The 12,121-nt window shown below is 47.9% G+C and overlaps 4 protein-coding genes across 4 annotated transcripts; 2 read left to right on the top strand and 2 right to left on the bottom strand.

Annotated features, from left to right (window-relative positions):
* Positions 1 to 714: 714 nt before the first annotated feature.
* RPS30 (40S ribosomal protein eS30) lies at positions 715 to 903 on the top strand (the record flags this gene model as incomplete). Its single annotated transcript, XM_019131564.1, has 1 exon — positions 715 to 903. A coding segment is annotated over one exon (189 nt), but the record flags the coding sequence as incomplete, so codon positions are not given.
* Positions 904 to 1,875: 972 nt separating this feature from the next.
* On the bottom strand, positions 1,876 to 3,471 carry BABINDRAFT_160078 (glycoside hydrolase family 18 protein). Its single transcript, XM_019128044.1, has one exon. The coding sequence runs from the start codon at positions 3,235 to 3,237 to the stop codon at positions 2,098 to 2,100; it is 1,140 nt and encodes a 379-aa protein (XP_018987175.1). The 5' UTR covers positions 3,238 to 3,471; the 3' UTR covers positions 1,876 to 2,097.
* A 2,586-nt stretch (positions 3,472 to 6,057) lies between these two features.
* On the top strand, positions 6,058 to 6,400 carry BABINDRAFT_112299 (uncharacterized protein). Its single transcript, XM_019126852.1, has one exon. It carries the CDS (start codon positions 6,131 to 6,133, stop codon positions 6,350 to 6,352), a length of 222 nt encoding a protein of 73 aa, XP_018987174.1. The 5' UTR covers positions 6,058 to 6,130; the 3' UTR covers positions 6,353 to 6,400.
* Positions 6,401 to 7,390: 990 nt separating this feature from the next.
* On the bottom strand, positions 7,391 to 10,510 carry SEC8 (exocyst subunit). The gene has a single exon (XM_019128043.1). The coding sequence runs from the start codon at positions 10,478 to 10,480 to the stop codon at positions 7,529 to 7,531; it is 2,952 nt and encodes a 983-aa protein (XP_018987173.1). The 5' UTR covers positions 10,481 to 10,510; the 3' UTR covers positions 7,391 to 7,528.
* Between the last annotated feature and the right edge of the window lie 1,611 nt (positions 10,511 to 12,121).

The raw sequence follows: 12,121 nt of genomic DNA, 5'->3' as shown, positions 1-12,121 counted from the left end.
CGTGTTAAACCCTGTAGGTAATTAAGCAGTCACTTAAGTTGTCAGATTTTCCCAGCCCATTCTGTCGAGCCGTGGAATATCCTGCATGTACCCTTAAATACCAGAAGGTCGTGTACTGACGGAGAAAGTTTTTCAGCTCGAGGTTCTGAATTTTTCGATTTCGCACGCAAAATTTTCACTAAGCATGGGAGCATTATGGAGGGTAACGTCCCGTAGCGGCTGGGGCGGACAGTATGACGAGTCCCATAGTACCCGTCGCCCCCCTACGTAGTGTGAGCCTGAACGGGCACAGTACTAGCGATTCCCTCCTAATATTAGCGTTTATTTTGGTATAACTGACGCCATTCTTTTCCTCTTCCCTTTCTTGCTCTCTATATCCACATAAATAATCATTCAAAATGGTATGTCTATACCTCCAGAAAGATGTGCCCCGTATTACAGCAGCGTTCAAGCGTCTAAGGACTGGCTTCCAGAGGGCCTACAACTGGTGAAATTTGCCACCAGCGCATTTGAAGAATCCACCAAATAACCGTCCAAATGACGAGTGTCCCCGCCAACACCCGGTAACGGTATCCCAGTTTGCAGTCAGATATCCGCGTTCCTGATTCACTTTAATCCCGGATATTGCCTGGACGACACCAGAAGCTACCATGTTGCTCCGCGCTTAATACGGCCACGTTTCCCAAACCACTTTGAATACTAACACGTCTATAGGGTAAAGTTCACGGTTCTTTAGCTCGTGCCGGTAAGGTTAAGTCTCAAACTCCAAAGGTCGAAAAGGAAGAAAAGCCAAAGAAGCCAAAGGGTCGTGCTTACAAGAGAATCTTGTACACCAGAAGATTCATCAACGTCACCTTGACTAACGGTAAGAGAAAGATGAACCCAGGTCCAAACTCTGTCTAAGAGCCTTGGGTTTGTGTTTAACATTGTTTTCGGAAAGATGTGTGCGTAAATGGCGCCATCACGTTGCTCTTTGTGGAGCATTAGACTTCGCCTCCTTTGGTTGAATTGGTGGCATGTCGTTCATTATGTGTCTCGCTTTCTTATCATTAATATTTTCTCTATCTAATTTATAATGTTCTCTGTAAAATCGGTTAGTTTCTGTAGTCAAGATATTGTGTTTTCTAAGTCAGCTTAATAAATTTGGGGGGAGCTGGGTATCTAATTCGATTCATCTCCAGTTTGCCTAGACTGCCAGCTTTACAGCCTGTTCTCCTAGACATCTTGATTGACAAAGCTTACACGCTTTGGATATCCCCTTTCATATGTATACACCGTAGGTCGGTAGTATGATGTTAGATGCTGCATAGATCTCGAGATAGTTTGATGTCTCCTGATCACCATCTTTAACTTTAGATGTTAGACTGAAGCGATCTACTTCAAGCCTTTGTCTATTAATTTCTTGCATGAATGTTTCATAGATTGTTGGCTGCTAGTCCTGGGGAATCAAATGAATCATACTCCGGAAGCACTATGCTCTCGGAGCCCTCTCTTATGTGTATCTAAACGCCCAGCCACGCCTGAAATGACGTATTCATAAAGAGCGAGATTTAATCCTCGTCAGCTGTAAAGATTAGCTCACGCGTATGCGGGTTGAACCGTGTGGTGGTCTCCTTGGGCCAAACCGATATTAAAGGGCCTGTATACCGGGCTGTGCAAGCCAACCACAACATTAACGCGTTTCAGTTCTCTCTGATCCATTAGCGCTGTATGTATGAGAGGTTTCAGAATAGGCCAACCTCCTTCAATTCTGTAAGCCACCGGCCAGCCATACATTTAAACCTGCATCATCGTATCGCGCGAGGTTGAGGCACACCCAAAACGCGTCCTGCACCTAGCATCGGTAGGATACGTGATCTTGAGATACGTCTGCGACATAAAATAAACATATTTTATTAAGTTTTAAGCATATGGCAGCCTTTAAGGCAACTTATTTAGTAGGATGATGTAAAAAAAAGTGGGGTATCAAGACAATGAACAGAAAAGGTTAACAAAATCAAGCAAATCCATCTTGTCAAATGTAGCGATTTGGTAGGACGAGGAATAGTGAAAATGGAGACCCTTAGAACACAGGCTAGAGACCAGAGTCTTGTCGGCTTAAGCCTCAGTGACGTAGACGGTGGACCAAGTAGTCTGGTAGATGGTGTTGTAGTGGTAAACCACAGCGTGGCCATCGGAGTTGGTAGAAGTGAAGTACGATGGGTCAGGGTTAACGGTAGTGAAGGTAGCAATAGAAGTGACGTCCTTGCCCGGGTTAGAGGTGATCTGGGCGGACTTGTAAGTGACGGTGGAGGATGGCTTGGCATTGGCAAGAAGAATAGACTTCATGGAGGCGGCAAAATTGTTGTTCGCCTGGGCCTGGGAAGCGTCCCAGATCAGGACACCACCGAAAGCAGAAGAAGAACCAATACTGTTGACAGTACTACGGACAGTGGCAACATCAACGTAACCGGAACCGGCAGCCGAAGAGGAACCAGCCAAGCCAACGTAGATCTTGACGTTCTTGTTTGGAGAGACGGACGCGGCATAGTTAGCCCAGGTGTTCCAGTTGAACAGGGTACCAGCCAAGCTGCAGTAGTTGTTGTAGAACTGGACAAAGACGAAATCGATGTAAGCGTTGGCCAAGACATCGCTAAGAGAAGCATCAGGATATGGACATTGTGGAGCGGCGGAAATGTAGTACTGCTTAGTACCCTTTGGGAAGTAGGTGGTACGCAAAGCGTCGACAAGAGCGGTGTAACCGGTTGGGTTCTTGTTTTCAATGTCCAAGTCGAAACCATCGACGACGGCGGTGCCGAATGGTCTTTCAGAGGCGGTACCTTCACCGAAGGTGTTCCACAAGGTGGCAGCAAAGGCTGTGGCTTGAGCGTCGCTGGTGAATCCGTAGGTACCAGCCTGACCACCCAAGGATAACAAAACCTTCTTACCCTTGGACTGGCAGTAGGTGATGTCTTCGGCGATTTGGTCACAGTTCAACAAGCCGTCTGGGAAGGTGTTACCACAAGCGTTGGCGAAGTTCAACCCCAACGGGGTGGCTGGGAAATCATTCAAGAACGAGAGGAGGAAAATGTCGATGCTGTTATCGTCACAGTAGGTTCTCAAGCGGCCCTGGGTACCAGCGGAGTTCTGGCCCCAGTAGACGGCCACGTTAGAGTTGGAACTGGCGTCGAAGGCACTGACAGCCTGGATGAGTGGAAGCGCAAGAGACGCGCTCAACAACTTGATAAGAGACAACATTGGAGTGGGTATTAAGTAAAAATGAGTGTAGAAAGGGGTGTAAAGAATGTGTAGAGATACGTGATGACTCTTGTCGATAGAAGCTTCAGGCAACAGAGAAGAAGAACTTATATATTTGTTTGCAAAAACCAACCGATAATCTCAGAAAATGTCAGAAATGTCAAAGGAGCGTACTTGGCTTTTTATTACGTTACGAAAGGAAAGTTTACCACCATTCACCTGACAACCCAGGAAGAAAGGGGTTGGCTGGTTGTGTTTCCGAGGCAAAAGTGGTTTGGTTTGTCAGTGGACATTCAGAGGGGCCACCCACGCCTCCGATCCAACAACGCTAGCGATTGGAGGGCGACGGTGAGGCCCTCCGACGTGCGTGATGTAGGAGGGAGGTGCATACGAAATCTCTAGTAAGAATTTTCCAAACTAGGGAGTTATGCACAGTCAGTATTTCTTTTCATGCACCTATGCATTGTTTGTTTACTATTCGAGAAAAACTACAGATTTGCGCAAGGTTTGGTGCTCTGTATACAGGAAAGGTCTAAGCAGGCGCGCTCGAAGGTATGCCCCCTGCGAGGCAGGGGCCTAGTTTTTGGTGCTGGGTGTATGTACCTTCTCTATCGGGAGAGCCTCCTGCCCTATTCGCGCGTAAAGCCCCGGCAACCATCATCTGGCGAAGCACGCTCAAAACTTTGCCAAGCCAAAAATCAACTAAATCTGGTGAGTGAATTGTTGACTATACAATGCCAAGTAATCCAGCGGTCGTGAATTAGGCATGTGCATTTCCGTTCCGGGCTTACACTCATCCTCCATAAAAGTGCGTGCAATTCAGAGGCAAACCTTTTTGGGTGTCAGTCACCTATCATGAACAGCACTCGTATGCTAGAAGACTCAAACTGCCATGCAGCCACCACATAGAAGTTGCATGTGGACACCCTTGAATTTCGTTTGTGAAATTAGTCCAAACGCCGCACCTCGTGAATAACTACTCGCCATGTGTGAAAAGAGTGATCATCATGCATGCATGCGTACGAGTTTTCTGGGACACATGCTGGGCGGTAATTAAATGGCTGTGCGGCTCGGCCAGATCCGTACATCTCCTTCCGGCTTTCCAGTGAAATGACTGATATAGGCAGGTAAGCTCAAGGCGAACAGTATCCAAGAAGGTCCGCAGAGAGAAGCGGAAGTAACACTATACCGCATAATTACTGCGGTCTTGCAATATAGTTTATGGCGTAACAACGATCCGAATCCGCACGTTGGGTAAACCAGTGAGGCGGAACTACCGGAAATTGGTCCGTCTAACGCTACGTTGATCTAGCTGCAAGAACCCGTTAGGGCAATGCCATATCAGGTCTGGCTCCATGTCACACGTCGTATACATGGCAAGGGGAATGACCGAGAGTACTAAATCAGATTTCATCTTTTGGCGCTAGCACCGAGCGCGCCATGAATCCGCTAGTGTAATTGTAAGTCCTATTAAGCTGTACCGCCATAAACACATCCGATACTATTCTTGGTCACGCTCCTCTCGTAAGGCTTGGTCCGGTCCCCAGATGAAGCCGCATAGACCCTCGGCGCATTCGTACTCCACGTACACTAGCCTAGCGTGTTTTTTTCTTGTTTCTTCAATCTCAAGAAAATGATTATACGAAAATTTAATATGGACAATAAATCTAGTTATATCCTTTCAACCACATGTGATAAGAGTGAACTAGGCGAAACCCAAGACTTTTTCAAATAAGATAAATCTCTCCGGTATATGCTTGTTCGTGTGGAGAGGTGTAAAGTCTCTACCTGAATTGGAGGTCAGCTACAAGCACTTCGCGCACAGAGGCAAAGATCTATACCAGATTGACAATCTAAGGGGATGAAAAGAGGGGAGCTCAATAATGAATTAAAGGTATTACTGGTTATGGATTACTCGGTGACGTGATGAATCTCCCCAGCGGTATAGTAGGTCCAATTGTAACGGTAAATCATCGTTTGGCCCTGGACATTGGTCCTCACTGGTGACTCACTGGACAGAAGCCTTCAAGCTAGAAATGGCGGAGCCACTGATCTTAAGGATACAATTCATGGACCTCCCAAAATCGTTATTAGCCTGGGAAGCATTCTACGACATATCGCCGAAGGCTTTAACAGACCAGCCCTCGCAGCTTTCACTATAAGCGCGTTAACGTAACCAAATCCGACAGCATTTGGCAAGCCCGACGAGTCAACGTGGATCTTGATCTTTTTTGGAGAAACGTTGGCAGCTTAGTTAGCCCAATTGTTCCAGTTGAATAAACTCCTTTTTATGCTATACTTGTAAACATGATAAAAGTTAAATTATCACGGGGGTTAGACAATAAGCCGTTAACAGAGGCAGCAAAGATGTAGTACTTGGTGCCCTTAGTGAAGTAGATGGAACCTAATTGACAAAAGCAGCGTAGTCCACCTGGTGTTTTCAATGTTGCAATCAAAATCATTGATGACTGCATCGTTGAATGGTCTCTTGGCGGTGGAGCTTTCCGCCAGGGTATCCCACAAAGCCCTAGCAAGTTTCTCCAACCTCAGCATCGTTCTTGTAACCGCACTGAGTGGCAAGACCACCCAAAGTCATCAAAACCTTCTTGCTCTCTATCTGGTGGTACTTGACAAGACTGCTTTGGTAGATGTCCTAACACGCACCGGCAAAGTTCAAGCTTAAAGGATGAAAATATCCATATTCTCGCCACGGTACCTAGACAGCAGCATTGTTGTCAACACTGGCTCCCACGGGCGGACAGACGTAAAAGAGTGAGGACAACATTCAGCCTAAGCCACCATACGAATGGATATTAGAAACGCGAGTATAAATACAGATGTTACGAGTTCCTATAGCTCGAGACTATGTCCCTAGCAGTTACTTGATATACAAATGTCTATTCGAGTAGCGGCTTCCATAATACACAATTTACGGAGACATAAATTGAAAGACCGGGTGCAGTTTAACACCTTTTACCGGCAAGTTAAGGCAATCGGCACCACGAAGTTCTATATAATGGACGGGAGATACCGTTCCTTGCTTTTATACAACACTCATCCTTTCTTCTATTCCTCTCGTGAGAGACAACTATCTGCACCACGGTCTAGACCATGAATGCCCGATTCGGAAGGTAAAAATACCCCAAGCACCTTATCTCAAAACCCCTCTAATACTCACGGGTTACATCGGGTGAAGAGCACCAGCACAGGACTACAAATCATTGAGGTTTAGTAACTTGTGCCGGGTTCGACAAATCTCCGTCTGCAATACCCTCGGTTCCCTGGTCTTCCGTAAACTTCGCCCCAAGGCAGACTCAATGGATTTTAACGAGTACGCGAAAAGGTTCAGTGCGAGACTTACATATCCTCTAGAGTATTGGACTCGATCGATATGAGCACCTGCCAGCATGCAAGTACAAACGGCCTGATCAACCCGCTGATATAGAAAACGCGAATACATTACAATTAGATTTTCCAGTTTGGGGGCTTTTGCTGCGTCCACGCGCTTCTTGCTCACAGCGCGTTTCACACAAGCCTTTTAGCGCGCGCTTGCAAGCCTCAGTCCTGGTTATAGAGGTGCACCATAGGTGAACGCGAGCGATTTGATGGCATCTGTTGACATGGCATTAATCTCGAGATTGTAATCATGAATACTAGATATTCCCTAAAGAACAACAGCGATTAAAACTCAGTTTGCAATAACTGCTCTCAGATATTAAATATGGTTGCTCCCCTTTCAGGGCACTACGAGGTGCACATTAAACAATCAGCTAAACCTATTCGATTGTAAAAACCGAGCACGAGCCCTGTACGCCCCTTTGCTCTCAAGCTCATACCCCAACGGCTGAATGGCTTTATCCATCGGTTTAACCCTTAGGCAACTTTGCAAGTTCTACCTGTTGGTTGTGACTCTTCTCACTCCTGAAGCGCGATAGACATAAGTGAAACGGTCGTCAAGCCGATTTGGTCCGTGGGGCGACGACATCACCGCCGCACGCCTCATGCTGATCGACACCGGGATTGAGGTCCAATTGCCTTAGTGACGGACTTGTCTAACATTTAACTGATATCTAAGTTCCAACCCTTATACGAACCAAACTTTAGGCATTAAGCCTCTCTACGCCCAATAGTCTAAAGCTACAAAAGTCTCTCAGCGATTACCGGAAATTACAAATTTCAGCTAGGACTATTATGACTTTTTTTTTTCTTTTTAAACCCAAGGATTATTATCTCTACCATTAACGTCGTTCATCCATTACACATTTTTCACGGAAAACCGCATACCCTTTGCTTATCTCTCCAAGTGCTCACCGAAGGCCTCCTGTAACTTGCTCACCGCTTCGTGGTACATTTTCATCGACGGGCTGGTGCCAGAACTGTAGATGCTGTTCCTCCCGCTGATGAAATTGTTCTGGCTCTGAACGCTCTCGCTGAACACGAGTCTGAGCATATTGCGGTTCTGCTTGAAGTTGAAGAAGCTCTCACCATCCTTCACCTTCTGGATAATCCCTCGCTCAGCCGAGTTGAACAAATCGTAGTATGCCAAGGAAAGGGTGAACTTCACGTCTTCGGGGTTGTCAGTGACGGTGCGCAACATCTGGCGCAACACGGAAATGTCAAGGAACATCTTCTTCACCCCGTTTTCGTTCAAAAGCTTGATGACATCGGACCCGAGGATGAGAAGCTGGTCGATCAACTCGGGCAAGCCGAGCAACACGCCCCGTTTCTGAGCTGGGTCGAGCGCGTGGCGGAGCTTGTTGTTGCACGTGAGAATATCCTTATTGAATGTCACGATAGCCTCGTCGCACTCCTTGGACTCGCCCGATGGCGCCCAGTCCTGGCGGTTGAACAACCGGCCCATCCCGTAGATCGCCTTGCAGCCCAAATCGTACCTCAACGTAAGCAACGCCTTGTCAAGAAGCAGGCCCAAGTGTAGAACACACTCGTCAAACACCTGTAGCGCTTCCCCGCTGAGCTTGATGGAGATGTGGTCCTTTTTGAGGGACACGGCGGAGTTGTCCGACTGCGACGGTGCTTCGTAGAACATCCAATCGTCCTTCGGCTCCGTCTCCTCGACCGCGCAGCGCACGCGCGCGAGCCACGACAACACCCACGAGACACTGTGGAGAAGCTGCGCCGTCTGATCGAAGGCTTCAGCCTTGAACAACTCGTGGCTGCCGATGTTGAAGATGGCAATGCCCTCGGCGAGCATGAGCTTGATTTCGCGCTGGAGCGTGTGGTCGGAGCCCTCGCCGCGGACCAACGCCAAGGACACATCATGGAGCTCAGCGCTTTGCATCCACTGGCTGATCTGGCTCGTGGATGTTTCGTCCGGTAACAACTCGCTGGCGAAGAGCGCGTACTTCTCGGTAAAGATCTGGAGCGATTTGAGCACGATGTTGGTGTAGCGCGGGCGAAACGCGGCCGAAGTGTTGAACATCTCGCAAAGCTCGAAGAAGATGTTGTGGAAGCCGATCGCACTCCTGAAGACCGGTGGCTGAGAGGCATCGTACACCGCGGTGTCGAAAGAGTCCGAGCCATCGGTTAGGGCTGTATAACGGAGCATAACATACTGTTCCAACTGCGGGGCAAAGTTGCTCTCCATAATGTCAGCGAAGAAGCCCATTGGTGGGGTCTCTTTTGTCGGGGAAAACAAAAGCGCCGGGTCCACGGTAGGAACCGGAAACACAAACTCAGAAGCCGTGCAAAATACCAAAAACTTGTCCAAGATCGCACGCATGTGCAATACGCTCCCTGGAACCAACGTGTCCTGGTGAATAAAGGCCTCATTCTCAAGGTACAACGAGGATGCCCCCGTGACCGCAAGGCCCGGAAATAGGCTCTGCAACGAGCTCTGCAAGTCGCGCGAGTGTGGGCTGTCGGTCGCATAGGAGATGTTGGCGTACTGAAATAACGTCTTCTTGTGCGAGCTGCGCTTCCCGCGAACATCCGCGTCGTCGCTGATGTATGCAACAATCAACGAGCCGAGCTCGTTCCGGGTGGGCTCCCAGACAGAGTTAAACGAATAGTCCATCTCTTTGCGCTCGCCCGCGCTCGCCAACGCTGCAACTGTCTCATGTACCACCCTGTGCCCCTGGAGCATAACCAAGGTTTTGACAAATACCCGGGCAAAGAGACTTTGCACCACGTCAGCGCTCATCTCGCCCACCACATCCAGTGCCTCCGCGCTGAGCCCTGCAAGCGTCTTCAACTGGCTGGCGTACTCGAGCCGCACCTCCTTCGTCACCCCCAACACCATCTGGTGGTACTCTGCGGGGTGTCTGGCTATTAACACTGGCAACGCCTGGTCTAAGCGGTTCATTCGCTTCGTGACCGCCAAGAGCGAGCGGATGTAAGCTAACATGTCGGTTGAGAAATCGGCTGAGAGGCCAAGGTCGTCTCCTTGCAGCTCATTGGTAAATGTCTGACCTAAGAACTTTGTCAACTTGGTATTAAGCGCCATGGCCTTATCGGCCACGTCCATGTGGTCGAACGTGCACGCTGCGGGGTCAAGCGATGGGTCCATGGTGTGCACCAACCGCAGCACATCCGTAGCATTTTTCAAGTAGAGCACGCTGTGGAGCTCTTCCATGATGACGTCAAACAAGTTGTTTTCCTGGCTCTCGAGATGCTGCCTGGTTCCCGAAAGCGCGGTGAGGCTCCAGAGGCCGTGTGCTTCGGCCACAGAGAACGCTTTCGCGAGCACGGAATGCGCCTGGAAGAAGCGCTTTTCGGCAATGGCCAGATCTAGGCGCTCCGAACACGCCTGTAGCTCCTCGATCGCCTCCAAAATCACAAGCATGTCGGTGTACCGCTTCGACGACTGGTTCAAGTCGCTGAGCATGTCCTTGCGGTCGTTGAGCTCATGTGACGATTCTGCCAACATCTGCCGGACCTCTGTTGTTTCGTCTTGCGACTCAGAAATCGTTTTCACGAGCATCCCGTACGACCCGATGCTGTTGCTGAACTCATCGTAGTGCTGTTTGACAGCCGTCCGCAACGTCGCATCCACTTTGCGCCCGAGCTGCTGGAATTCGTCGTAGCGGTGCGCGAGCCCAACGGACGAGTCGTCCAAGAGCGGAAGTGCGAGCTCCAACGGGTTGCGGGCACTTGTGTTGAGCTGCTTCCAGTCGCGTTTCGCCGTCGCCAACACCGTCTCCAAGTCGTCAAGAGAACGGTTCATGAGCACCTGTTGCTGCTTGGAAGCGGAATTCACCGAGAAGCTTCTGTTTCTGCGACTCATAATGGTGATATGTGTGGATTGTCAGCTATGAGTCGCAGAAACAAACGCTTCTAAAGCGTGTTGGTTACCTTTCAGCGGCCAGGGATATGGCACGTGATGTCACGTGATAAATACATATTCGTAGTAGACATCTAAACACCTTTGGTAGAAAAGTGAATGAAAGAGAGTTGAACGTTGAGGAAGATTAGATTTATTCATATAGGAGTTTTAAAAGATGCCATGGTTTAGCAAAACGCTGCTTCTGCTGTGTGTCACCAAAGCACGACACATCCAACGGCTCATACACGGAATGGGTAGCGGGGTAAAGCAATTATAATAATATGAGAGTGATTAAACAGAAATCAAATATCTGTTGGATCTATCGGACCGATTTTCATCCAAGGCAGATTTTATGAAATGTAACTTTTTCTGTTTCATAAAAATAATCAACATAATTTACATATATAATTTCCAAAACGATCCAATTTGATACTTAAAAATAATATATCGTTTGTTTATAACCTATAAACCAGTCATTTAGGTTACATATTTTACCTAATTTAGATATTAACTTATCCTATAAATGTTTAATAAGCATGTTTATACCAAATATAATCATAATATATATATATATCTTATTAAGTATGAAACGCGAACTAGAATTCTTTTATTTTTCGCACTGCAGACTTCTTAACCGTGTCATCTGAGTAAAATATAACACTATGAGCAAGTTTTTTTCCGCCTGTACCGCTACTCCGTCTACGACTTCCCAGCACGTGACTAGACTTTGCTTAATCTCTCTCTCTTAGAACTGTCTTCCTTAGCCTGCAATTATACCATGTAACCGATGGTATCAATAGCTACTGCACCGAGCAGTAGATCGTATCTGCTCGTCCGACGTCTACATTTCATGGAAAAAATCAATCGCCGTAAGGAAGATTCTGGGAAATTCTGTACATATTGCCCGCCTTGGAACCTACATACCCTAATAAGCCCCAGTTACGACTTCAGGCAATTCTGCTACTCAAAGCACAATTAGACTTCGTCACCTGAAATACGACTCAGGTGACTCAAATCTAACCCTCAGGATTACGTGCCACCTATACGTAATAAGTACATCTAACGCTCTTTGGTTTCGCCTGGAATTAAACCATCAGTGCGATAGACAACGTGTGAAACAAAAAAACATTATGTCAGCTTAGTCAGTGTGTGGAGCCAAGCATCTCGGTGGATAAAATAGCCAATACTATGAGTTGTAAGGTTCAATCTAAAGACTGGTTGCAGCGACCTTCCCTCCCCGGCCTAAGGCAGATTCCACGGAATCCCGTGGTGTCTAAAATATACACCGGGTCTTTAGGCCTGTGGAGATTCAGCATCGACCATTGCCCCACCTCCATTCATCTCCTCTTGCACCGTATCGGAATGCCCTAGCGGCGCCAAGCCCTTGGGTAGCCGATCTACGAAAACGTCATAGCTGCGGCTGTTTAGGGAACTAGCACGCTTTCTGCATGCGGCCTAACCCGATTCAGCTATTCCAGCGTTGTTCTGGGCCGAGTCTGTACGCACTCCCTTTTACTCCTATACTGTTTAGCGTATCCCGGACCGCGATTGTTACCAAGGAAGCCGCCAGGCTAAAGCATCACTAAGATTCGAGCCCAAAGG

This window comes from Babjeviella inositovora (assembly GCF_001661335.1).
Source record: "Babjeviella inositovora NRRL Y-12698 unplaced genomic scaffold BABINscaffold_2, whole genome shotgun sequence".
NCBI lineage: Eukaryota > Fungi > Ascomycota > Pichiomycetes > Serinales > Babjeviella > Babjeviella inositovora.
This window is presented reverse-complemented; position numbering and strand designations above follow the sequence as displayed.

Coding starts and splice junctions, on each gene's coding strand:
- BABINDRAFT_160078 (XM_019128044.1), bottom strand. CDS start 3,237: ATGTTGTCTCTTATCAAGTTGTTGAGCGCGTCTCTTGCGCTTCCACTC.
- BABINDRAFT_112299 (XM_019126852.1), top strand. CDS start 6,131: ATGTCTATTCGAGTAGCGGCTTCCATAATACACAATTTACGGAGACAT.
- SEC8 (XM_019128043.1), bottom strand. CDS start 10,480: ATGAGTCGCAGAAACAGAAGCTTCTCGGTGAATTCCGCTTCCAAGCAG.